Raw genomic sequence first — 27,612 nt, forward strand, 5'->3', positions numbered from 1 at the left:
GGATCCTTCTCCTACGTAGCCATGATGTTGTGATTGCTGCAGAATGTGGTCTGGCATTATCGTGTTGAAAAATGCAGGGTCTTCCCTGAAAGAGATGACGTCTAGATGGGAGCATATGTTGTTCTAGAACCTGAACATAGTTCTCTGCATTAATGGTGCCTTTCCAGACATGCAAGCTGCCCATGCCACAAGCACTCATGCAACCCCATACCATCAGTGATGCAGGCTTCTGAACGGAGCGTTGATAACAACTTGGGTTATCCTTGTCCTCTCTGGTCCGGATAACATGGTGTCCCAGTGTTCCATAAAGAACTTCAAATCATGACTCATCTGACCACAGAACAGTCTTTCATTTTGCCACACTCCATTTTAAATGACCCCTGGCCCAGTGCAAACATCTGAGCTTGTGGAGTTTGCTTAGAAATAAAAAAAAAAACAAAAAAACAGTCTTTCATTTTGCCACACTCCATTTTAAATGACCCCTGGCCCAGTGCAAATGTCTGAGCTTGTGGAGTTTGCTTAGAAATGGCTTCCTCTTTGCACTGTAGAGTTTCAGCTGGCAACGGCGGATGGCACGGTGGATTGTGTTCACTGACGATGCTTTCTGGAAGTATTCCTGAGCTCATTCTGTTATTTCTTGACAGTGGCATTCCTGTTTGAGGTGCAGTGACATTTAAGAGCCCGGAGATCACGAGCATCCAGTAGAGTTTTACGGCCTTGACCCATATGCACTGCGATTGTTCCAGATTCTCTGAATCTTTTGATGATGTTATGCATGGTTGATGATGATAACTTAAAAGTCTTTGCTATTTTATGTTGGGTAACACCATTCTGGTATTGCTGCACTGTCTTTCTGTGCAACAATGGTGGAATTGGTGATCCTCTTACCATCTTGGCTTCTGAGAGACACTGACACTCTGAGAAGCTCTTTGTATACCCAATCATGTTGTCAATTGACCTAATTAATGTTAATTGGTCTTCCAGCTGTTCGTTATATGCTCAATTTCCTTTTTGCCAGCCACTTATTGCTACTTGTCCCAACTTTTTTGGGATTTGTTGACACTGTGAAATTTTGACTCAACATATTTTTCCTTTAAAATGTTACATTTACTCAGATTAAACTTTTGATCTGTCATCTATGTTATATTACGAATAAAATATTGACATTTGCCATCTCCACATCATTGCATTCAGTTTTTATTCACAATTTGTTTAGTGTCCCAACTCTTTTGGAATCTGGTTTGTACTTTTATTCAACCGGGTAATCTCATAGACAATAAAAGCTCATATGAAATCATTTGCATGAAATAATGCAACAATCTTAAAACATTATGGCGATGGTTAAAAGGGGACAGAGTACAAATCCTAACAAGAGCAAGTCTGAAACTATGATTTCTTTATTTTCTTTAAAATGTATTAAAAATGTCCCGTGGGGATTCAACTACAGTAGATCAGGGATCTGCAACCTTTGTGATAAAAAGAGCCATTTCTTCTTCTTTGGACATTAAATAAAATGTCTATGGAGACGCAAAACCTGCTAAAACTGGGATTATCAACTGGTGGCCCATGGCCCACTTCAAACCTGTTGGAGGGGGCTTTTTCTGGCCAGTAGGTGTGATATTAGGAAAATAAATATCAAATTATCATTGATATTTATTGATATTTTTATGTTTTAGGGCAAAAGAAAAGACTGGATTTATGTAAAGAAGAAAAAAAATATATATATTTTACCAGTTTTATAAAAATGCCAACACAAGTATGCAGGTTTATGTGAGTTTTCTTTTAATTGTGGAAATCATTCATAAAGTACCTTATTATGATGTAATAAAGCATAAAGTTCAAAATGAGACCAGTTTGTTGGATGCACAATTGAAATTTAAAATGAAAATAAATACTTCCATTTACTTTGACTTTTTTAATTTATTATTGTTATCAAGTTGACTCACCATATTCTCAGCAACTTGCCTTAATATTCCCTCCAAAACATTTTTCATTCAACCTTTATTTAGACAGGTAACTCCCATTGAGCCTCGAGGACTCATTTACAAGAGAGACCTGATTTCAACAAAGAACGATGACAACAATGGACAACAGCGACAACAATAGACAGTTATTAAAAAAAGGCATTTGGTGGATTTGAGAAAAAGATCACACCATAAGACTGGAAGTGAGCTAAAAGAAATGGCTAACAAACAGCTAGCATGATGTAGTCATCACATTTTACTCCTTGTGTTACTATCATTCACGCGGCGGCAAAAGAAATGACTGGAAAACTGCTAAAACTAGACATTTCTTGTTGGTACAATAATTAATCAACTTCAGTTTTATGTCAGTTTTGGTCAAAACTTAGAGCCGCTGCAGAGGAACCAAAGAGCCGCAGGTTGCCGATAGTTCCAGATGTGGCTGCAGTGTGTTCCAGGAAGATGGAGCAGATCATGAGAAGGCCTTTTTTCCAACTTCTGTGAGAACTGAGGAGACCCTGAAGGAAATGAAATCCGGGGAATGTAGGCTGTGACTGAACTGTCTTTGTAGCGTCATGGGATAATGATGAAGGATGGATTTGTAAATGAACCAGTGCAGAAGTCTGCGGGTAGATAAAGATGGCCAGTTTACCACTGCGTGCAGAGTGGAGTGTGAGAGAGTTTACATTTTGTCATCAATCACAAAGCTCATTTGAGGACTGAAGAGGCGGGGTGGTTTGAGGCCAATTTTTGTTTCCACACAACATGGCCTTCGTTTTGTCAGTTTGAGTTGCAGTAGATCTGATTGGATCTTCAGTGAAGGGAGGGGGTCTCTTCATGCTACACAGGTGCAGTCCCATCATGAAAGTAGCATCTGTTGTCACACAGAGTTTGTGTTGAGGATGACTCTCAGCTACTACCACAGCAGATATTAGCTCGCCATCTGTGAAAATGGTTATGACCATTTATGTGTCAGCTTAGTTAGCTGCAGCGGCCATATTATATTGGTTTGACATTTACGATGTAATTATTTGTAAATGTACATCCAATAATTAATCTCTGAAAGTTTGGTTCAGGAAACATTTTGCTAACAGACAGGGTTGACTCCTATATTTAACTGTTGTAGAGAATATTTATCCACCATCCTAAAAACACTAAACATGCCTGATGATGTCATCCAAAACTCACAGTAAATTATATAACTTGTCAAAACCGTCCAAATGTCATTTGAATCAATGGATATATTCTTTTATATTCACATTTCTGGTGCATGAGAGACATTTTCCCGTGAGCACAAAAAAACTTTTACTACCCGTCCCCCAAAGGAGAAAGGTGGGCGATTTCTTATGTATGTGTGTCTGTCTGTTAGCAAAATATCTCATGAAACAGAGGAGAGATTTTCATGAAGTTCAGGAAGTACTCATTAGAGTTAAAGCTACAACGGATTTGTTTTTGAAGTCAACTGAATTCAAGATGGCTCCCACTATAACTGCATCTAGCAAACTCAAAAATGGCTAACTCTGACAGTTTTACAGATATTGAGCTAACGTTTGACGTGCTAGCAGCAGAAAGTCATCCTCGCCGTACACCTTGAGTTTAGGGTTTTACATCATTTTTAAGAGTTGACCAAAACGGCTACAACTTTGTCATTTGAGAACATAAGATGATCTTGTTGGGACAAAGTTGTGGTATCAGAGGCCATGGGTGATGTATTCCTTCAAGGAATTTTTATTCAATTAAAATGGACCCAAAAAGGCAACATGTAGAGTGAAAACAGGACAAAGCCCAGGATGGAGCCTTGAGGCACTCCAGCTGGAGACAATTCATTTGTATGGATTAGAAACGTCCTGCTTGTCCAAAATGAGTTCAACCACTTAATTCAAACATTTAGCTCTAAAAGCATAAGCATGGCAGAGTTCTCTAAAAATGTTTCAGCATCATTGTTCTTAATATTATTTCTGTGGTCCGTGGTGAACGGTGATGCAGAGCGATGAAGAATAAAAGTTGACCACCTCTCTGTGTTCACTTTAAATGTCAGCTCAGCCTGCTCTGCTCCAGGAGGTTCTGCGACCTAACTGCTGATATGGAAGCAAGTCGATTTCCGTTGCCCCACCGTCCTCCCCTGCTGGAGACACTGAGCCGACCTCCAGCTGTCACAAAGCATCACGACAGACAGTGCGCACGGAGATGAACTCGTGCAACAAGCCCACGCAGCCGGGCGGCCTCAGGCGGTGATGAGCGAGGCAGAAGTAGTGCATCCCGCACACGTCTTCACTCCATCTGTGTCTCTCTGTCTCTCTGCAGACTGTCCAGGTGCAGGTGGGAGACGGGGCGTGGGTTGGACCTCTCTGCTGGTTCTGTTCCATCAGGGCAGCTACACCTCAGGGTCCTTCACCTCTGCTGTTGGCAAAACTTTACATATGCCCATTGAACAGTGTTTAGATTAAACGAGCTGTTAGGCCACACTAACAAGAAATATATTTGGAGGCACCAATGTAAGGCTTTTAAACTTAAGAACGCTGGACGTACTAATTTATTCATTTATTCATTCAATTAAAAGAAACAAAATCAACAAAACAAATTAGTCAAAAAGAAAAACATTGAATGAAAAGGGTACAGAAAGAAGAAAAAAATCTTATAATAGTAATATAATATAATATAATATAATATAATATAATAATCATCAAGCATGGTGGTGGTAGTGCCATGCTGTGGTACTGGTAGAGTTTACCCCCAATTCTTCAACTTCACCTAAAACTATTAGCTAAATATTTGAAACTTGGACACAGTTTGGTGCACCAATGGTTCCCAAAAGCACATGCTCCGATTCAAAACAGATCTCTTCACTCTCAGACTGCAGGTTTACTTGGGGGTCCTAGAGTTTCTAAAAGCAGAACAGGAGGCAGCGCTGTCGTCACTGGGCTCCTCTCGTGGAACCTACTTATGGTTTTGTCTGTGAGGCATACTCCCTGTCGACTTTTCTTTTTGATAAATCCTATAATTAGGGTTGCCTTGGGTTTCCTGAGGTATCCTTTAGTTTCCACTGTTGCCAGTGTGCTGCTGAGGTTGACCGTACTGTTCCATTCAACCATTAAAAGCCCCAAAATAATTACATTCTTGCTCATGAAGGGTGTATGTAAACCTCTGACTTCCTCTATATGTTCCTCCATCTGTGTTCCTCCTCCTCCTCCTCCTCCTCCTCCTCCTCCTCCTCCTCCTCTCCGTGGAGTTGTTGACTTCCTCCGAGCGAGGACATATCAGTCCGCCGGGCTGTTTGTACTCGAGTCGTGACACAACAGCGAAGCAGATCCTCTCAGTCTGTGCGCCTGGAGAGTTGGCCTCTCAGTGTGTCAGCAGGAGTCTGTGGTGTTCTCCTGTGTGGGATGTGTGTGTTTTCTCTCCCACTGCATCCATTACAACCCTTACCAGTTTGTTATTGTGGTCAGTGATTGCTGTGCTGAGATTTAATTACTGGGAAGAGACCACGACTAATGAATGTCACAGTGGCGGACTGTTTGCTGCTGGATACGCGTAACGAAGCTGTTTATACAGGGGACTGATTTTATGCTTTGTGACAAGTTTAGGTGATGGTTGGGGTGGGGGGAGGACAACATTAGACAAGCAAGAGAGATGTGGGATTTATTTACAGAAAGATGTCTGTGCTGTGACACTAATACGAGCTTTGTGCCAACACTCTCACAAACTATGAAATTGACTTTGCCATTCATTGGTTTGCATACAGTAAGCACCCAAGTGAGGGATTCAAGGTGCTATGGGGTGTGTGTGTGTGTGTGTGGGGGGGGGGGGGGGGGGGCTGTCCCTTTGATGTGTTTAATCCAACTGGGTTTAAAGTCAAGTGTAAGAGAGGACCAGAGAAGAAACCAGCTTGATAACATTTCTTTTGGAGCGTCGTTTCTGATCATCAAAGCTCGCAACATGAAAACGCACTCTGCTGTCTGCTGCAACATTTAATGGCTCTGAAGGAAACGGTGAATTCATGGAAACGGGTTTGCATGAAAGAATCATTCATAAACTCATAAAAGCATCTGTTTTTAGTCCAGTGATGTGTTCGAACACAGTCATGGTCAGGATTAATAAATTTGTTCATTTGGGAGTACATGTGATTGACAGTTTGGCTAATATGTCAACTGAAAACTCCATCTGTGACGATGGCTGAGATATAATAACTCCCACACATGATTGGCGTTGCTACCAGTTTTTAAAAAAAATTTGTCTTTATGCTAATGCTTCGAGACTTCGCCTGCAGCTGAAGTGGGGGTGATGATCTCCTGGATGTGGAGGAGGAATTACATGTCCCTTATATAACATAAATGATCTCTGCTCATCACTGAAGAAAGAGGAGGCTGACATCTTGCAGATTTGGCCACTAGGGGGAGACAAACACTGCAAAGGATGGATTTATTTAGGAGCTTTTTGGGGCAACTGAGAATTTGTGAGACCATTATAGATTTGTATGAAAGGAGTGGGCTGATGGTGGAGGTGGGGGAGTAATTGCTCATTTTCTTGTTGTATATAGGAATAATTTAAAACAGCTATGAATTAGAATCACTCGACAATGAAATGCATTCACTTTACCACACAATTTCTCTATTTTTTGGGGGTCAGTACTTGTTGAAGGGATATTTCAGCCATTTCTACGTGTTGTTCTGGTAACAGTTTCATACCTCACCTGCTGTAAACAAATATTTGCCTCATTTTCTATCTGGACTGATGAGCTAATGGCTAGTCTGTGCAAAAGTGGATTGCTGTCTCAAAGCAACTACTCTCCAGTATGTCACATCAGCTCACATGTTTGCTGACTTGCACGTCTTTATTTTACTGTCACTTTCTTGAAGCCTGTTTTATATGTAATTCAGTGGTTATTTCAAGCACAAACATGTTAGCACAGGTTAGCTAGCAGCAGTGAAGGCTAACCTGTGTAGGCAGGGGTACACAGGAATTTAAAAATAGCAGATTTCTGTAAAAAATAAATAAATTAAAAATTAATGAACTGACTGTAATAAAAAGATTAAAATTATAGCATTTGCATGAACCATTTATTGTTTTAATGGTTGGAGATGTTGTAAGGTAGAGTTGCATTCGGACCCAAAATATCCGACCCGACTCGACAAATTAACAGAAATTACCGGTCCAAACTTGAACCCCCCCCCCCCCCCGCAACATTTTTAATTGAGCTTTGACTGCTGATATAGTTATTAACGGTCAGCGGACGTGCACGGCTGGGTAAAAGGAGGCAGAAGATGAAGGGATGTTTGTCCGTCAGAGCGCATTAAATCTCTGCTTGCCTGCATTCTGCATTATTCAGACACAGACCCTGCTCTGACATGTCTGCGAGGATATTTTGTGATCTCACCTGTTTGGGTCGTCGGCCACGTGCGTCCGCTGAGTGCAGCGGCTGAATGAACGTCCATTTGGGCGATGGATCGCTGCCTGGCAGTCCCATCTGAAGCTTAACTGAACTTTTTTTTTTCCTCTTCCAAGGCCGGTCAGCGTGCGGTGAAATGGCCGCATGCGCGGCTGGTGATTGTGTGGCAAGCCATGTTGGCATATAATTGCATCGTCAGTCGCGCGAGTACGCTTACGAAATCAAAAGTCCGACCCTGGCCCTAATCTGGATCGTGCCGGGTTCGGGTTAGAAATGACAGCTCTAGTTGTAGGGCGTCAAAATTCAATTTGGAAGCTGGTCCGCTTGGATTAGCCATTGTTAGCTTCTCAATATAGTCCAATGGATCCACTTCCAGAGTGGATTGCTGATATCTTCAAATAACTCCAGACTGCAGCAGTTCATACAATTGCACCTTTACATCAATAATAATTTTGCATTATTCAGTTATTATGACAGAAATATTATGTTATTCCTTCTGAAAATGTTCTGTTAGCTATATGCTGCATAGATCTGCCCACGGCACATATGTTCATAATAACTGAAAATAACGGACGTGCAATTTTTGACCTGCGTCTAACTCCGCTTGCTCATTCTGCCCTTTAGGCAATATGCTTTTTCACAAGACACCTCGTCTTCAAAGACGAAGTGAGGTAGTAACAGAGGCAAAATGGTTAACATGTGAAGCTGGTGCCGTGGCTCAATAATGTGATGAAGTGATGACTTAAAATCTGTGCTCAGTCGCAGGATTAAACAACTGATTTATTACAGAAGGAAGCTTGATGAGGGGCGGCACACTGGATCAGTTGGTAGAACTGTTGCCTCTCAGCGAGAAGGTCGCTGGATCAAATCCCAACCTAGGGACGTTCCTGGATGGAATTTGCATGTTCAGCTCTTCGGTTTCCTCTCACAGATCAAAAACATGCATGTTAGGCTGATTGGTAACTCTAAATTGTCTCTAGGTGTGAGTGAGAGAGTGAATGGTTGTTTGTCTCATTTGTCTATATGTGTCTCTGTGATGGACTTGGACCTGTTCAGGGTGTCCCCCGCCTCTCGCACTGTGACTGTTGGCACCAATGACCCTTGCGACCTGGAAAGGAAGAAGCAGCAATGCTAACCGACGGATGGAAGCTTGATGAAGACTCACAGCAACTTTGTATGTAGTTGGAAGAAAAAAATATATAAACACGGAACAGATCGCTAAACGGAGGTAATTCATCCTGTTTTTCAAAATGAAACGAAGCCGACTTCCATCACACATTTCATGCATTGCGCTCCACTTCAACCCAGCTGAGTTCTGCTCCACGCCTCATTTGGTTCCACTTCACTTCTGAAAGCGAACATCTGTGCGGGACCTGACCGGCTCCATCTTTCACAGTTATGATTTATGAAAGGCAACTTAAAGACATGTTGGTATGTATGGCCATTTTTGCCAAACCGTTTCAAACCCTAAACGGAGCCCAGCGAGCTATCTACAACGGTAAGATACTAATTGTTCAAAACTTTAAACCAAAACACCCTCCTAAAGTTGACCTTACAGTCCTCTCGCAGCAGCTGCGGCTGATGTTTCCCCTCTGCAGCTCTTTTTTGGGGGTGGAAGGGTAAAAACACGCACGCACCGGTCCTCGTGGCACGAAGCAGCCCAGCTCAGTTAATTATCTGCCCACGCCAGGACGCGCGGCTCAGCCCCACAAATGTTTCCGGCTGTTTTGTCATCTCGGCTCCTCTGCGGGGCGTCGACGCGCCGCCGCAGCAGCGCCTCATCCAGGCGCAGCGGAATGAGAGCCCGGGACTGACCGACACGCACAGACCGCGCGCGCGCCTCTTCTCCCGGACACATATCGGACAGAAACTGTGTGTTTATCCGGAACGTAGGGGTGGGTGGGTGTGTGTGTGCGCGCGGTGGGAGGAAGTGTCCTCCTTTTCTTGCCATGTCCACACGAAAGCCATCGCTGACGGACAAGCAGGCTAAAAACGGCACGTCCAAATATGTGTTGGAGAGATGCGCCTCTATTAACGAGTACTATGATATTGCCTTCAAGGTGTGTATTTCCGTCTTTTAGTGTGTGTGCGCGCGTGTGTGTGTTTGTTACTGGGTGGAAACGCTGCAAGCACCACCATGCATGAGGAACTATCATCTCAATGAGTCTCATCTTATGCAGATCATGAGAGACCTTTATTTTTTTCTGGTGTACTTGTTGCTCCTTGTGTTGCTGAAGCTCCTGGTGCTTGAAGACAAGTGGAGAAGTTCATTTTCACATCTGCCGTTGGACTCCAAGGGTTGCTCTGATCTCATATTTTCATCAAAAACAACCCAAACGGCTGTTCTGCTAATGTAATTATGAGAGTGTGGTGACAGAGTTGCCTGCAATCATCTTAAATCTCCTCTCTGCACATTACCTGCAACAATTTGGACTGTTTTCTTGGTTGCCAACTGCTTCATGCAGGTTCAGGGCGTGATTCTTTGCTTTAAAGCTCAATAAGGGGTTGTTTTTCTTTGTCTTGTACTCTGCAGGTGATGCTCCTTGGAGATTCAGCGGTGGGGAAGACCTGCGTCTTGGTGCAATTCAAGGATGGGGCATTTCTGGGAGGCAACTTTATAGCCACCGTTGGGATAGACTTTAGGGTGAGACCTTTTCATTCAACCTTTATTTAGACAGGTTAATCCCATTGAGCCTTGGGGACTCATTTACAAGGGAGACCTGAATTTTATCAGAGTGATGACAACAGTGGACAATCATAAAAAATGCGCACAATTTTTCTTTAACAAGTTAAAATAAAATGGCAACCAAAAGGATAATCAAAGGAAATGTAACAAAACAAACAAACAAAAACAGCTAGATTGTAAGGCGGGGTAGAAAACTAAAAACAGGAACTTGTCTAAATTGGTTTTTCCCAGGAACTTAACAGATGTTTGAAGCCACTTAGAGAGGTCAAGGTCAAGAGCTTCAGATCTTTTTGTAAGATATTCCAGGAAACAGGAGCCGAGTAGGAGAAGGTCCTTTTGCCTAGTTCAGTCCTCACTAAGGGAACACTGCAGGTAATAATGTCCTGAGAGTGCACGCTGTAGCTGCACTCATGCAGTGACAGGAGGAGATGTATGAAGGCAGCAGACCAAGAAGTGATTTAAAGATGAAAATGTACCGGTGGTGGAGACTGTGTAAAGTTAATGATGTCCAGTTAACCAGTGAATACAGGGTGCAGTGATGGGTACGGTAGTTACTGCCAGTTATGAATCTTATCGCACCATGATAGACAGCATCCAACAGCTGCAGAGTGCTTGTAGGAGCGTTCATGTAAATAATGTCACCGTAATCAATGGAGGGAAAAGTCGCAGTTACAAGGTGTTTTCTAGCATTCAGGGTTAGACAGGATCTGTTTCTGAAAAAGAAACCCAGTTTAACTTTCAGTTTCTTTACCAAGTTTTCCACATGGAGCTTAAAAGAGAGATGCGAGTCGACCAAGATACCCAAATATTTGTAGGAATCAACAAACTCAATAAGGACACAAGTTGAGGATAAAATCAGAGGAAGAACTGCCGGGACTGACTTCCTGTTTGATAAAAGCATCCCTTTGGTTTTGTCTGCGTTTAGCACCAGTTTGAGACGGAACAAATCTGACTGGATGATGTTAAATGCAGATTGCAAAAGCTGGAAAGCCTTTGCAACTGTTTTAGCTCGACAATTAACAACTGTGTCATCAGCATAGAAATGTAAGGGTGTGTCAAGGATGCTCTGACCAACAGGGTGGGTCCTAAGACAGATCCTTGTGGTACACCATTGTTGACTGTTAAATAACTGGAAGAAGTTATGTTGAACACATTGCCTCCGATCTGAAAAATAGTTAGAGAACCAATGTGTATGTTCTGAGAAACAAATTTCTGAGCGCTTATGACGCAAGATGTTATGATCCACAGTGTCAAAAGCTTTAGACGGGTCTAAGAAAAGTGCAGCACAATAATCCTTAGCATCCATCGCTTCAACAACATCATTAAGAACCTTCAGTGAAGCAGTCGTTGTGCTGTGTTGTTACCTTGCCTGTGTGAGCAGATTATAGTTCTTTTTATCCATTGCTCTGTGTTCTTGTTTATTTTCACAAAGAAGTGGGTATTCTTGTGTTGCATTCGATAAACAAGTGGCAGGAGTGACACGGGGCCCCAATTATCACCCAGAACGCCTCACACGTTCTGCAACTATCGCACCAAAAGTATGAGTCCCTCTCGAGTTCGCAGACCACTTGTGCTGCTAGGAGCAGCGGACGGCTTCGTAAACGTCTTGGCAGATGCCTGCCCACGTCCTCGTCTCCCTCGGAAAGATTGGCTGCGGCTCAGCTCGACCCCGGAGGACTCAACCCGGCTGTCAGACGAGCCCGCAGACCCACACAGTGGCTGTTGAATTCCAAACATCGTCCTCTTCGTATACAGGAACAACCGTACAGGCACCGTTGAATGCAAAGCCGCTCAGGGTGGTGGCGTACCACCACGCATGAGGGTGCACCGTTTAGGCAAAGGGTAAAAAATGTGTGGTTTTACAGTGAATTCAACAATAGATTCACACCAGAGCAACAGGTTCACCCCCCCACACACACACACACACACACAAAAAATGCTCCAAATATGGAAGCAGAGGCGTCAGTTTCACAAAATTCACAATGAATTCATTCAGAGAAACGTCTGCCGAGGAACGACCTCTTTGTTTCTCTGTTGGTTAATGAGTGTGTGTGTGTGTGGGGGGGGGGGGGGGGGCTGAAGTAGGCAGAGATAAACCGTCGAGTCAATATGCTGAGCGTGTCCTCTCTGTACAGGCTGTTGAGGCAGTTTGAACATGTAGCTCTATTTTCAGCCTGCTTCCTTGTAGCAGTTACTCAGCATGCAGGCTGCTCTCACATCATAATTGGAGAGGAAGGGGGGAAAAAATGGAAACCCATGGCAACTAATGCAAGGGTTGAGCCACGCTCGTCCTGCCAATACACAGATTTCAGCAGGTGGCAGTTCAAGCTGCCAGTTTTTGCTGATTTTTTTTCTTCTCATACACTTAAGGCAGAGAGGTTTGTTTTGTTCCCCTGCTTTTCTTTAAGTGCACGTTTGTGCTTTCACCGGAAGAGCAGAGGCTGTTTGTGATGACCTGCAGCCCATCTCTTCATCAAGGAAGTGCTTTAAAAAAAAAAAAAGTTTCACTTCCTCCTCCTGCTGTTTAGGTGTTCAGGTCGAAACACAGCTGGTTGGTTGCTGAAGCACGTTCTTTTACAAACACACTGGGTTATATATCTACTCGTGTCACGAAGAGCAGTTCTTAAGTTAAAAGATGCGCACTGCCGCGCGTTTTGTTTACCTACAAAAACAGCCGAAGGGACTGAAAATACAACAGGAGACGTTTGTGATCGAGAAGTCCAACATTTCTGATGTATTTATGCTCAGATTTATTGAGCAAAGTATGCAGACAGCACTTGAGACTATAGTCGTACTCGTTCTCTTTTCTTTCACGTTTAGAAGCAGTTTCACTCATAAATGTTCATCATAACGTCTTCTCTGAGATTCTACGCAGATCCTACGACCAGCCTAATGTAGGTCATTTAGACGACTCGGGTTTTCACGTGGTTTTTCGACACATAAGACAAGAAGGGGGTTGGAAATACATTTTGTTCATCTTTTTGTTCGTATTATGAGCTGGATAACTTGAAAAATAAGTAACAGGCCAACATCCAAGATGGCTGCCGTCATATAGGCCACCATTGGTCACCCCTTGGCTCCGCCACTGCACCTAGTGGTGGATAAAATTGCTCCTTCCGCTCGCTAAAATCCATCACTCAGCATCACCTCAGGCAAGCATAAAATAAACAAATAGATAAAAACCACTTGATTGAAGGTTTAATTTCCTTCCCCGTTCAATCCCAGTCCAGAAAAACACTCACCCCGAAAACTACAAAACACTCACTCTTCAAAAATGAGGGACATCGGCATACTGCTTGTTTATAATGAGTGTGTATCTGCTTATCAGAAATTCTAATTAAAATACTGTATTTGGAAAACTACTGGAGTTCGATTTGCTCGTTTGCAATGAGCAGCTTTAAATAAAAGCACATTCATATTAAATACGTCTTTTAGCTGTGGTCCACATGAACTCCAAGTTTACTCGAGCAGGAAGTGGACGGGGGAGTGTGTTGTTGTGTCTTTCTCACTCCGCCATAATGAAGTCTAATCCCGCGGCCTCGTTATTGTGTAGGTGTTGATTTCTCTGCCAGCATTCAGAGACACTTCTGGTTTCCTTGTTTCTTCTGCCACGCACTGCGAGCCGTCTCTCACTGTCCCCCTTGTCTCCGCAGAACAAAGTGGTGGACGTGGACAACTTGAAAGTCAAGCTGCAGGTGAGAAAGTCGCACCTTTGTTCACTTTTCACCTCATGGCAGCTGTGTACAATCAAACGAGGGTTATTGTGTCAATGTTTATGAAGCATTCACGCTATTGTGATCCGTTGTTCTTCTGTATGTTTTTCAGCATCTTTCTCGTTCCACAATTTTTGTGCTCTTTCAACAAATCATAAATCAAAACGTTCACCTCGTCCAGGACAATCCTGCTATGACGTTTGGTATTGGTGCAACTTTAGCTTTTTGAAATATTTAGCCTTTGCTGCCGTTTTTTCCTCATAGAAAATGAATTGAGCTCATTTTACATCCTTCAGATTTTAAGAACAGTTTACAACCTTTTACTGCTCTTTTCACATTTTGTTCTGCTTCAGCTTCTTTCAGCTTCTTGTGCAAATTTATTTAAACCGTTTTAAAACTATTTTCAGGTAATTTCAGTTGTTTGTCCTGCTGTTTTATGCTCCTTTCAGATTCTTTCTAACCACAACATTTATGTGCTTCTTTAAACTTCTTTCTGCTGATTTCAGCTTGTTATGCTCATTTCAGCTTATTTCTGCAAGGTTCCGCTTTTTCTGCTATTTCAGCTACTATTTTGCAGTTTTATGCTATTTTGAGCTTTTTCAGCTAATTTCACATTTTTTCTACTAATTTAAACTTTTTTCAGCTATTTTCAGCTAATTTCAGCTGTTTCTTCTGCTGTTTTGTGCTCCTTTCAGATTCTTTCTGTTAACATTTTTGTGCTTCTTTAAACTTCTTTCTGCTAATTTCAGCTTGTGGTCCTTTCAGCTTATTTCTGCAAGTTTCAGCTTGTTCTGCTATTTCAGCTACTATCTAGCAGTTTAATGCTAATTTTAGGTTTTTTAGCTAATTTCACATTTTTTTTCCTACAAATTTTAACTTTTTTCTACCTCAAAATTGTGCCACTTCGGTAAATGTTTCTTTCAGCTTTTTTAACTACTTTTCAGCAGTTTTATTTTGCTGATATTATTGTTTTTTTTCCAGATAATTTCCACCTTTTTGTGCTTATGTTTGCTTCTTTCAGCCTAATTAGGCAAATATGTTCTTTCTGCTTTCTTCTGCTAATTTAAGCTTGTTCTACATTTTCCGCAACCTTGTTATAACATTTTTAGCAAGTTTCAGCTGTTTTCATATAAATTCAAGTTTTTCATGGTAATTTCTGCTATTTTCAACCTACTTAACTTCTTTCTGCTAATTTCAGCTTGTTATGCTCCTTTCAGCTTAATTATGCTAGTTTCAGCTATTTCTGCTATTTCAGCTACTGTTTAGCTGTTTTATGCTAATTTTAGCATTTTCAGCCAATTACACATTTTGTTTTTGTTTTTTGGGCTCATTTCAGCCTTTTCTGCTTCCTTCTGGTGTTTAAGCTTTCAGCTACTGTTCAGCCATTTTTTGCTCATTTCAATTTTTGTGCTAATGTCTGCGTATTTAAACCTACCAGTATTTCAGCAAATAAGTGTTCTTTCTGCTGTCTTCTGCTAATTTAGGCTTGTTCTTCCATTTCTTCTAAATTTCAGCATGCTTTCAGCTAATTTCAGCTGTTTTTAAGCAATAAGCATTCACACTGCATTTTTTGCAAGAAATGCAATTTCGCAAGTTTTCTTTTATTTCCATCATGTGACATGTCGATCATCCTCACCTGTTTATTCAACATTGAGTAGGAGGTGACAGAATTAGATTACGCTGCACACCTCACTCTGATTTCAACAGTTTTTCACGTGAGACAGTCTGGTTGTCAGGTAAAATTAATGGACTCTGAGACGTTAAATTGGCCCTGTCCCTCAAACAGAAACTGTAAAAACATGTGACACAAAGATTTAAAGTTAATGACTGACTAAGATGCTGAAAGTAGCAAATCAAGGTTTATATCTACCTGGAAGGAAAAAAAAGTTTTTGTTCTTTTGATTCATTCATTCAAGCTTTATTTATATAGGTTAATCCCATTGAGCCTCGGGGACTCATTTACAAGAGAGACCTGATTTTAGTAAAGAGTGATGGCAACAGTAGACAGTCATAAAAAGAAGCAATCAAATTGAGAAGAACAAGTGAAAAAAGAAAAATGGTATTAACAGGAACATGTCTGCATTGGGTTTTGCCAGGAACTTAGCAGATGTTTGAAGCCACTTAGAGAAGTCAAGGTCAAGAGCTTCAGATCTTTTTGCAAGATGTTCCAGGAAACAGGAGCGGAGTAGGAGAAGGTTAACCGTTGATACAGGCATGACCAAACCAGCCAAACTTGGTAAATATCTAAACAGCAAAAATGATACATATTCCTCCTTTTAAATTAAACTAGTATTCTTTAAAACAAAAAAATGGCATATTGCTGACTTTATTGCCAAAGTTGTTTTTATTAAATTCTGTGATCTATTAGCCCTCAGAGCATGTTATTGGGATGACTTTCAGCTACTACCACTCCAAATTTGAGCTCAATGTCTCATAAATTGACTTAATTATTTACATTTTTGTGTTTGCTTTGGTTGGTTAGCTGCGGCGGCCATCTTGAATCGTGTTGAATCTAAAAGTTAATCATTTGTGGACTAGCATTCAGTGATGACCTTCTGAGTTTCATTATAATCTGTTTGCTGCTTCATGAGATATTTTGCTAACAGACAAATAAACACGTGCACACAAAGCTGGTCTTGAGGAATCAGGTGACGATTGCCGACTTGTTTGATTTAACAGTTTTCAGTTTTCGCTTCACATAAATGTTCATGTTTAACCCCCACGTGCCAACAGCTCGTTGCACCTGTGCCATCAGACTCAACACCGGGATCTTTAATAATTTACCAGGAAGGTCCTGACGTGCCTTATGCCTAACCATAAATGTATTTATCCACGTTTTCTTTCCTAAAATAACATTTCCTATCTAACCAGTTAGAAATAAGCGACCGAGAGATAAGAACTGTGGTTATTTTTCTCTGCTAGATGTGATGGGAAAAGCACCCTCTGCCCCTGAAAGACACTGGCCATAAAGGTCAAGTGTAATAACACTGTGCTGCCCATATAGCTACCTGTTTTTATATTTATTCATACATTTTTTATTAATTTATTTATTTTTACTGATTTGGTGTGCTGAGGTCTGGCTGGTGCCAATCATCTTTAAAAGTGGGAAAAATAAAATCAACCCACGTCATTTAAAATGGCCACCAAAGCTAGGTCACTTTAATCTTTTACAGTTCAGAATATGAGTCAGGGATCAGCCTCAGCTACTACCACAACAAATCTTAGCTCAGTATCTGCAAAACTGACAGCGGTATAGCCCTTTGGGTGTATTTTAAGGTTTGTTGGCTGTGGCGGCCATCTTAAAGTAGATTGAAGCCTTAAGTGAACCAGCTGTAGACATATAATCAATTATTACTACCTGCAAGATTTATTACAATCCATCCAGTAGTTCATGAGATATTTTGCTAACAGACACAAACAGTAACCTTATTTCCCAACTTCACCTGTCACCTTAAAGTGTTATTCTTTTATTTTTACTGAACCTGCATACTTGTACTTTTAAGTTGTAAATATTTTTACCATCCCAGCGGAGATAAAACACAGCATCAAACACTAATTCACATAAAAACTCAAAATCAAACATGAGTTGTGCTTTGCTCTGCAGATCTGGGACACGGCTGGCCAGGAGAGGTTCCGCAGCGTAACGCACGCCTACTACAGAGACGCTCAGGGTAAGTAAATCGCCTCTCGGTGCAGAGAAACCGTGTTTGTACGTGTGAACGGACGTGAAAGTGGCACTTCTCTTTGCTCTTGCAGCGCTGCTCCTTCTTTACGACATCACCAACAAGCCGTCATTTGACAACATCAGGGTAAGACTGCCTCAGATCCTATTTTTTCCCCTCTACCTGCCTCCTCGTCTCTTTACATGCAGAGCAACTTTCCTGCTCTGAACCTCTTTTGCACAGTCGCCCAGTTCCAGTAATGAAAAGCAATAAAAAGCACTCAAGAATGAGACTGTCGCCATGACTGATATAAGCCCGGGAGACGAACAGCGCTGCCTTTAAGTGTTTGTTTTAGTTATTAACCCATCTCCTTATTTCTACTTCTTCAAGGCCTGGCTGACTGAAATACATGAGTACGCCCAGAAGGATGTGGTCATCATGTTGCTCGGCAACAAGGTGAGGAAAGCTTCCTTTACGTGTGTGTGGCCTAAGAAGAGGAGGAGGATAACTTGCTTCCTGTGCACCATTCTAACTCGTTCTTATCAGACTCTGGCAGATATGTGAACGCCCAAAAGGCCAAGAAGCAAACTCTGTCTCGCTGAGTGGTGACCAGTGCTTAATTTTAGCGGGATCCTGCCAGAACAGGATCTGGGAACTCTCTTATTTTGAGTGCGATCCGGTAATTGTTTACTTGGATCTGTTAACTCTCAGGCTTATTAATAATAAAGTTTTGAACAAATATGACTGCCTTGAGTGATAATCTTATGTTGGATATGTCAATTGAAAATAATTACATAAACACTCATTTTAAACACAACAGCCACTTACGGCTTCTTAATATCACATACAATCTGCCCCTTGAAGTAAGCATTCCCTTTTCTACCCTTAAAAAAGTCTCTGCCCCTAAAAGAGTGGCGGGGGTGAGTAGAGTTGCATTCGGGTGTAGTGAACTAAGCCTCAGGTCAAAACCTGATCCTGGGACAGGAACTGTTATTTCATTGATTTGAGTCCAGAAATACAAATTAAGCTCACCCAGAGACTTTCTAAGTGTGTCCTGCACTAGTCAATTGAAAGAACACTCTCTTTTTATTATCATTACTATTTTACAATATCTTGATAATCAAAGTGTGTTTAGTTCAAACCATTTTAAATGTTGAAGTGAACTACTCACTTTAAATCAACTGTGAAACAGTATTAATGATTTCTAATCCTCATTCAAAGTAGAAATCAAGTTAAAATGCCTGTTACAACTAATTATGCATTTTTGATTTTCTGTCTGAAATGAGCAAGTTGTGATGTAGGTCAAAAGTCAGAGAACGGTCAAAAACATGTTTATCGGAACGAAATGTCATGTTTAACTCTCTCAGACAGATAGAAGGAAGACTGGCTCCTAAATGTCTCTGTTTCTTCAAAACATTTCTCTGTCTGTTCTTAAAACATCTCACTGTTTTTCTGACTTGTCGTAACCTCTTACGTCACTAAAACCACACCCCTGTTGGTTCTTTCAACCAATCAGGATTTCCCAAAAACGGGACCGGAAGCGAACTCTTTAAAAAGTCGACACTTCCTAGTTCCAGTCAGTTCAAAGTTCTGAGACATGAACCAAAGTTCTGAGAGCAGAACCGACTTTTTTGACCCACCACTGTTGTGGTGGGTCAAAAATTAAAACACGTTTCCGTCCACATTTAATCATTCAAGGCACGATAGTACTCAGTCCAGACAAATGAAAGAATCCGTTTAAATTATGGATAATATCAGACAAGTATCATTCATTACACGGGCCCAAAAAATCAGATCCTACCTGGCCCCAGCCCGTAGCTGAACCTAGCCATTTCTGAACCCCACCCGACCCGACGAATTAACAGTATTTACAGGTCCGAAACCCCCCCCCACAAACACACACACACACACACACACACACACACACACCCACACACATTTTTAAGTAAGCTTTGACTAATTATATAGTTATTAACAGTCAGCAGACGCGTGCAGCTGAATAAAAGGAGCAGAAGATCGGAGCTGAGGGGGCGTTTGTCCTTTCTTGGCCATCAAAGCACATTAAATCCCTCTCTGACATGTCTGCTTTGGGATCTCACCTGTTTGGGTCATCAGCCGCACATGTCCGTTGAGTGCAGTGGGTAAATGAACGATCATTTGGGCCAGGGGTGACAAACTCGCTTACAAAAGGGAGCCAAAATTAAAACATTTATTCAAACTAAGGGCCAGTTTCAGAATCCACATTAACTTAAGTTCGATACCCAACATCTTTTCTTGGTTGCAGATTCCTCAAAAAAAAAAAAAAAAAAAAAAGTTTGGTCTCATTTGGCGTTCTCTGTTGCACTTTTGACATCATAATCAAAGATCACTGAAAAAATTCAAGTGAAAAATGTATTATATGTTTAACACATCATCTTGGGGGCCAGATAAGATGTCACCAAGGGCCACATGTGGCCCCCGGGCCTTGAGTTTGACACGTGATTTGGGCGATGGATCACTTCCTGGCAGAATAGCCCATCTGAAGCTTAACGGAACTTTATTTTACCTCGTTCAAGGCTGGTCAGCGCGCGGTGAAATGACGGTGTGCAGCTGCTGTAGCCATGTTGCCATATAATTGGATTGTGGCCAATAGTCCGACAACGACCTGGCCCGCCCATCCAGCACATTATCATGGCCCGGCCTGCCCCGAATTTGGGTCGGGCTTTGGGCCCAGGTTAGAAAATGACAGCCCTAGGGGTGAGTTCCGAGCTAACCAGGCAGTCGTACATGGGCCGCCATGAACAGATGGAGGAGGCACCTGGAAGTTTCACATATGGAGTCGGACAGTGAATTCAGCGGAAAAGAGTCAGTTCGGAACCGTCAAGTACACCAGAATGCAGGAAATTGCATCTACTTTATTAAAAAATTTCAGGGGGAGGACCCCCAGACCCTCCCACCCACCCAGCCCACCAGCTATTTGTGTTTGCGTCCATCGATGGGTTTACAAATTAAGCCCTGCTTGTGACACAAGTAAAATGTTGTCTGAAGGCCTCCTCTGGTGCCTCAAAAGGGTTTCAGATGTCACATAGAGGTGTTAATCTGCGGCGGAGTCCTTTGGCTGGCAACCTTTGACCTCTGTCATCTCTCTGTTACAGTCGGACATGACCGCAGAGAGAGTGGTGAAGATGGAGGAAGGGGAGAAGCTGGCCAAGGTAACGCAGGACGTCTCCCAAACACCGGGCTCTCCGAGCTCCTGTAACAATTTTTTTTTCTTTTAGGAGTATGGAGTGCCGTTTATGGAGACCAGCGCCAAGACGGGAGTCAACGTTGAGCTGGCATTTCTCGCTATCGCAAAGTATGTCTTGGAGCCGCTGGGTCAATATCTCTACATTATGAATGAATTGAAGCGAACGGGAAAGTTCTGCACCTTGCTCTCCATTTCTCTTCTGCTCTGTTTGGCATTTTAGCCACTTTTATAAGATTGTTTTAGTTTCTCAGCTTTATTTTTATAATGTCATCTCACAGCAGTCATGAGGTTGTTATCGCCCGCTGCTGAATCCAAAAGGGTGATAACGTTTTTGCCTGTGTTGTGTTTGTCTAAAAAAATTAACAAAAGATCTCATGGACCAGTGGAAAGATTTTAATGAAACTCTCAGAGAATTGTCATCACATGAACATCTATAACTGATTAACTTTTGGATTCAACCCGATTCAAGATGGACGCCACAACTAAGAGAATTTAGCAAACACCAAAATGGCTAAAACTCAATCAGTTTCACAGATTTTGAGCTAAACTTCAGTGTGATAGTAGCCGAGAGTCCTCCTCATCACATACGTACTTCCAAATGCTACACAGTGCACAGGTTTTAAAACTAAATCAACCCTGTCTGTGTTAGCAAAAGTATCTCATGAACCACAAGACGGATTGTAATGAAACTCTCAGATTATAATCCCTGGATAAACATCTGAAACTGATTAACTTTTCAAGTTACCACAATTTAAAATGGCCACCACAGCCAACAGATTTTATCCAACACAAACAAAGCTGTAATATAGCAAATTTTACAGTTATTACACTATAAATTGATGTGGTAGTAGCTGACAGTCATCCCCAACATATGCTGTGAGTGTGAGCGTGTCTCACATGATCATGCTCAAAGTCTTTTACAAAGTTTGACTGAAACATCATTGCTTTAAAATGCTTTTTGTCCTATAGTGTTTTATGACAAGATTTTATTTTGAAAATCAGCTTGTTGGATCCCCTTCAAGTGTTAAAAATATTCAGAAAAACACTTTAAATTGGTCTTAGACATTTTCAGTCTTCTTGGAGTTAAGAGTGGGAAGAAGACTCTTTATTGTTTGTCAAAAGTAGATCTTAACAGTGTCCTGATTGGCTGGTGCTGGTGAACCCAATGGTGCAGGCAGGCAAGGACTCAAGATAACATAAAATAAGGAATTTATTTTACAAAACAAAAGAGCTGACAAGGCAGCAAACTTACATAAACCAGGAGATGAACACGTGGAGCAGACTAGGCATCACAAGGAACAAGACAGGACATCACCAGTGGACAGATAACAATGCCAGGACAAGGACTGGTCCAGATCGCTTTCTTCCTTTGGTCCGTGGTCCAGTTCTGGAGCTTGTGGGTCAGTCTGGGTCCCCCCTGGCCTGTCTGCAACACTCTGACTAACCTGTGTTCACTGACACTCTTCTGTGGGTATCAACGTTAAACATGTTCTTCAGAGCTTTCCAAGTAGGGATATGTGGAAATGTTATAGACAGTTAGTATCTTACCTGTTGCAGATAGTTCAGTTTGTAGAAACAGTTTAATTCTGACCGCCTTGACGAGTTAATGATGAGTCCAAAATGGATTGTTATTGTTTTAAAACGACTCTAATTTTAAAATATTTTTATCAGTTTTACATAACGCAGTTCTTTCAACCATATTTCTGCTAAAAGTAGAATCAGACCTCTCCGATTTGTCTTCATCTAACATGTCAACTTCTATATGTTCTCCTGTTGTCTAGACTTTTAGTGCAAGCACTTTACTTTTGACAACTTTATTGAGATAATTTCAAACGACAAACGGCCCGGTGGACAAGATCATCAGTGACCTTTTTGTTCTTGAGTAGCTTTGTAACGATTCATGTCTTGTTTACGTTGCTGAGCAGTCTTCACTGTCGTCTCCGTTCAGTTTTTGGATAAATTATTAAACTCCTCTGAGCATTTTTTTAAGAACCTATAAGGGGGAAAAAAAAAACTTTAATAGACAGAGTTTATCAGTTGTTTTCCTCTTTTTTATTTCTTCTTTCACAAGTGATTCCCAAATCAAATATTTTCCACTTCATCCGCTCTTCGCCTCGTCGCGCAGAAAGAACCATCTGCAGCGATGAAGTTAATTTACCTTTAAATTGAACTGAGCGTGCACCTTCCGCTGCCTGTAAGAGAAAAATGGACTTCAAGTCGTTTTAATGAAGGTCGTCCTCCTGCACTCGGGAACATCCAGGCTCGGCGTTCTACTCTGGGTTCGGGCTTGTTTATTTATAGTTTGTGCACGGTTGCTCATGAAGCCTCTGACTCCAGCGTCTAATCCAGGATAATAGTTTTTTTAGTTCATTTGCCGTCTGCTGCTGTCTCTTAATGTGATCGTGCATGTTTGAGGCTCCCCGTGGGTGTCAGTCAATTTCTTCTCCATTTGTGCACGCTTTGAAAATTAGAACGACAGATTTTTCTCCCTTTTCCTTCAGAAATGACGGCTTATGTTCCTCGAGCTGTGAGAGCACCACACCCAGTTTGGAAAGAAATTATTCATGCCAAAGAAAAGCTCCTGTTTCTAACAAATCAGTATTTTCCTGCTGAAATTCCTTAAAAAAAAACATGAACAATTAGCTAATAAATGTAAAGGAAATGGGCAGAATGCTGTAGATTTAGCCTTTTCTCATCCCCGTTACATCTTCCAAGCATCACAACAAAAAATGTATAAACACATCCAAGTGTCATTAAATGTCAAAATCTCAAAGCTCATTTTATTTAGGTTATATGTTGCCTCTTCCTCAGAGTCTTTGATAAAAACGTGGCAGAGCACAAACCAAAATCTGTTTGGCTTCTTTAATTGTAAAATCAGAGAGTTTTAACTCCGCTTTAGTTCTTGCAAATCCCTTTTGGAGAGGCGCCTGATTCAGTTGCATTCTTCTGGAAAATGTTCACAGAACAATAATTAGACGTCTTCAGCTGGCATTAGTCGCGGCGCAGAGCACAATTAAAACCTAAAAGAAGAGAAAAATGACAAAAGAAGTGGAGCGGAGGCTCTAACTCCTGCACTGGAAGAAACAACAAGAGCTTTGCTTTGATTTGAATCTTTTGGTTGATCTGTTGAAAGACTATGAACAAGGAACATCTTACCTGTTGTGGATGGCCTCAGTTTGGACAAATGGAGTTTAATTCTGACCAGATTAATGAGTTAAGAGCTAATCTGAGGATGAGTTCATTAAATTCTCATGGAGAGTTTAAGGCACGACTGGACCTTCTGTCAAAACAGCAAATATTGTAAAATGGACAACAGAAAACAAAATGGCAAAGGAACCAGATCTAAATTTATTTTACAGTTTTAACTGCTGGGAAGTTAAAGGGATGATTCAGAATTTTTTTAATTGAGTAATGTAGTAGTTGAAGTATTGAAGTAGTTAATATCTTGCCTGTAGTAGACAGAGTCTTAATAAGATGTATTTGTGGAAACAAACAATGAGTTTTACAGAGGTCAGGCTAACGACTGATTAAAACGGGTCTAGTATTTCTCAGTACATTTTGGTTTGTACAAATATTGCATTTCATAGTAAATGTTACTCAACTATGCTGTCATAATTACTCATTTTTATTGTCTCTTGATAGTTGTCCCCTATCGCAGGGTGAAAAGGGGACTTGAAAAAACCTGTTCATCCTTCAACCTTGTGAGCTTGAGCTTGAGCTTGAGCTTGAGCTTGAGCTTGAGCTTGAGCTTGAGCTTGAGCTTGAGCTTGAGCTTGATCTTGATCTTGATCGGTCCATTAGCAAAATGTCTCATGGGCCACAGAACAGATTTTAAAGTCATGCCATTTCAAGATGGCTGCCACAGCTAATAAATGTCCGCAAAGCACAAAATTGACTATAACTCAGTCAGTGTTGCAGATAATGAGCTAAATTTTGGCATGGTAGTAGCTGAGACTGATCCCCAACACACACTCTGAGAGCTTACAAATGATTGTTTTAAAGTCCTTCTGTGAGAAATAATTGGACATATTTTTCATGTGACAGATTGTGATGATCAATAACTGGAAGTTCGTCTTCAGCAGATTAACTTTTGGAGTTAGCCTGATTCAAGATGGCTGCCGCGGCTAATCGACCTCAGCGGTACACAAAAATTGTCGATTTTACAGATATGGAGCTAAACTTTGTTGTGGTAACAGCTGAGCATTATCCAACATATTATTTTTTATTTTTTTTGCTACATGTTGTCATCATACAATGATGAAATGAGTTCTCTGCATTTAACCCATCACATCTGGGATACACCCAGGTGGAGCAATGGACAGCTGTGTAAGAGCCCTGGGAGCAATTAGGGATTGTGTCTTACTCAGAGACACTACGACATGTGGGCATGGCGGGAAGTTGAACCAGTGACTTTCTGATCCCAGGCCGGCTGCCCTACCTCTACACGCCGAGATGATGTAATCCATGGTGGTGATGGTGCATTTAGTGCACTGTCCATCACTGCACTGGCTCCCCATGCACGTGCCCCTATACCCAAAGAGTCCTGGTTAGGCTTAGCAGTCAGGGTTAAGTTTAGGGTCAAAGGTCAGAGAGTTAGGTTTAGGGTCAAAGGTCAGAGGGTTAGAATTAGGATCAAAGGCCAGTGGGTTAGAATTAGGGTCAAAGGTCAGAGGGTTAGGTTTAGGGTCAAAGGTCAGAGGGTTAGAATTAGGATCACAGGTCAGTGGGTTAGGATTAGGGTCAAAGGTCAGAGGGTTAGGTTTAGGGTCAAATGTCAGAGGGTTAGGATTAGGGTCAAAGGTCAGAGGGTTAGGTTTAGGGTCAAAGATCAGAGGGTTAGGTTTAGGTTTAAAGGTCAGAGGATTAGGTTTAGGGTAAAAGGTCAGAGGGTTAATTTTAGGGTCAAAGGTCCGAGGGTTCGGTTTAGGGTCAGGAGCCGGGGTCAGGTTTAGGATTTAGGGTCAAGGTTAGGATTAGGGCTTGTCATTACAGGTTAGGTTTTCTGGTCAGGGTTTAGGTTTAGGTTAAAAGTCATCGGTCACAATCTCAAAAAAAAAAAAAAAAAGGAAATAAAAACCACATCAGCTGTAATTCACCTTTCATCCAGCCCTCTTAGTGTCCAAGTTGTTAATCCAGACCCTCAAATTCACGCAGTAGGTATAATTTTCTAATATAATTCCAGCATTTCTTAATTTAAGATGACCTTGGATTAAAACTCTCGTTATGAGATGAGTCAGGCTTTCTGTATTTTTTTTTCTTCTATAAATTATAATCTGGCATGGCTGTGAGCAGTTTGGAGCTGAAATGTGCTTAATCTGTTGTTTTCATGCGAAGCTGCGGCAGATGATAACACACCGGAGGCTCTGTGGATAAAATCTCAATAAGCTGTTGACTACCTGTGCCCCCCCCCCCCCCCCCCCTCCTCTCTCCTCTCCGTCAGGGAGCTGAAGCACAGAGCCACGCAGCAGCCGAACGAGCCCAAGTTCAAGATCCACGACTACATCGAGTCCCAGAAGCACAAGTCCGGCTGCTGCAGCCTCGGCTAGCAGAGGCCGGACGCCAGGCGGAGAGAGAGACGCAGAGATGTGCTCTCTGTCTTTAACAACGACCAATCCAAGCACCGAACCCAGAGAGGTGGAGGCCCTCCACCTTCTCCACAGAGCTTGTTTTGTTGTTTGTTTCCTTTGGTTTTATTTGTTTTTTTGGCTGAATGAAAGGGAATCGGGCTTGGCTGCCATCCCTTCGCTGACGTGATTTTAAATCGTTCGTGTACTGTGTAGAAACGTTCGTGGTCTTTGTGGTGACAGTTGTATCAGGAGTTAGAACCTAATATTCACAGCGGGGACAAAAAGGTGTCGCTCGGACCAGATAAACCACAGTTTTTAAGTGTTTTTAGCATTTTGAAGCCATGCAGCTGTGCGTCTAACTGGACGGTGAACTCTCGGCCTTTTGAGATTAGTGGAGTTCAGCCTGAATGGCCCCCGTCTGTTCACATCTGTACTGCTGTTAGATAGAATAAAGCCAATATTTTGGGGCAAATTTCCCACCATGTGTGTGGCTGTGCATTTCATCCAAAAGGACTGCACACGTTCGCGTGCTGGAGGAGGTCATTGTTTTCCACACATAGTCCGGCACTCCAAAATGTTGTCGTGTGTCTTTTTAACCATGGATGTTGTTGTTGACGCATCACATCGTGCACCTCTGTTCTTTGTACAATTGTTCATTATGAATGTGTGGTTGTGCAAAATAAATCATGTCTGCTTCTCTTCGGAGGTGTCAAAATGATCACAAAGTGCCATTTAAGTGCTTTGTTGTCATATATATATATATATATATAAAGTATATTTTGTAATGTTTGTGGGGTTTGCTTTATTCAAGTCTGTCTTGTGTGTATGTGTGCGTGCGAAGCGTGTGTTGGGGGCAGAAGTTCCTCCTGAATCAACGAGTGTGTGGAGCTCAATGAGCCACAGTGTGGCAGCAGCGACTCTTTATTCTCCTCAATGTGCTGCTTGGAAAAGTAAAGTTTGATTCCTGCTGAAGATGCAACAATAAAAGTGTTTCATTTGTATTTTTTTCTTTTTTTTGCAGGTATAAAGTCAAACAGATTTTATAAAAGGTTGCTCAAAATTTGTCAGTTGGTGTTTAATTAATGGCGTGCTCGCAGTCGATGACATGGTACACCTGAGCTCAGACCTCCCCCTCACATCCTGCTGCACTGTGAGTCATGCTGCAGATGCAGCCATGAACCGCTGGTGCATTTTTACTCATTTAAATTAAAAAATGACATTGGGTGCCTTTCCACGATGAGCCGAGCACTCTGCCGTGATGTTGATTCAGACTGCTGAGGATCGGAGGAGAAGAAGTGAAGAAAAGTGTCAGGAAACCTGTGGCAAAGACGCAGAAATACTCAAATTATTATTATTTTACTAATTGCTGTTGGCTGATCTATCAGACAGATCTCTGATTTTGTTGAATTAA

General features: G+C 41.7%; 1 protein-coding gene across 1 annotated transcript; it reads left to right on the forward strand.

Annotated features, from left to right (window-relative positions):
• The first annotated feature begins 9,275 nt into the window (after positions 1-9,275).
• Positions 9,276-26,562, forward strand: zgc:112183 (uncharacterized protein LOC550410 homolog). The gene is made up of 9 exons (XM_037689549.1): positions 9,276-9,407; positions 9,881-9,991; positions 13,687-13,728; positions 17,351-17,417; positions 17,503-17,555; positions 17,799-17,864; positions 20,543-20,599; positions 20,666-20,742; positions 26,075-26,562. Exons 1-9 carry the CDS (start codon positions 9,297-9,299, stop codon positions 26,178-26,180), a joined length of 690 nt encoding a protein of 229 aa, XP_037545477.1. The 5' UTR covers positions 9,276-9,296; the 3' UTR covers positions 26,181-26,562.
• The last annotated feature ends 1,050 nt before the right edge of the window (positions 26,563-27,612 follow it).

The sequence above is a fragment of the Nematolebias whitei genome, chromosome 15 (genome assembly GCF_014905685.2).
Source record: "Nematolebias whitei isolate Nwh7 chromosome 15, NemWhi1, whole genome shotgun sequence".
Taxonomy (NCBI): Eukaryota; Metazoa; Chordata; class Actinopteri; order Cyprinodontiformes; family Rivulidae; genus Nematolebias; species Nematolebias whitei.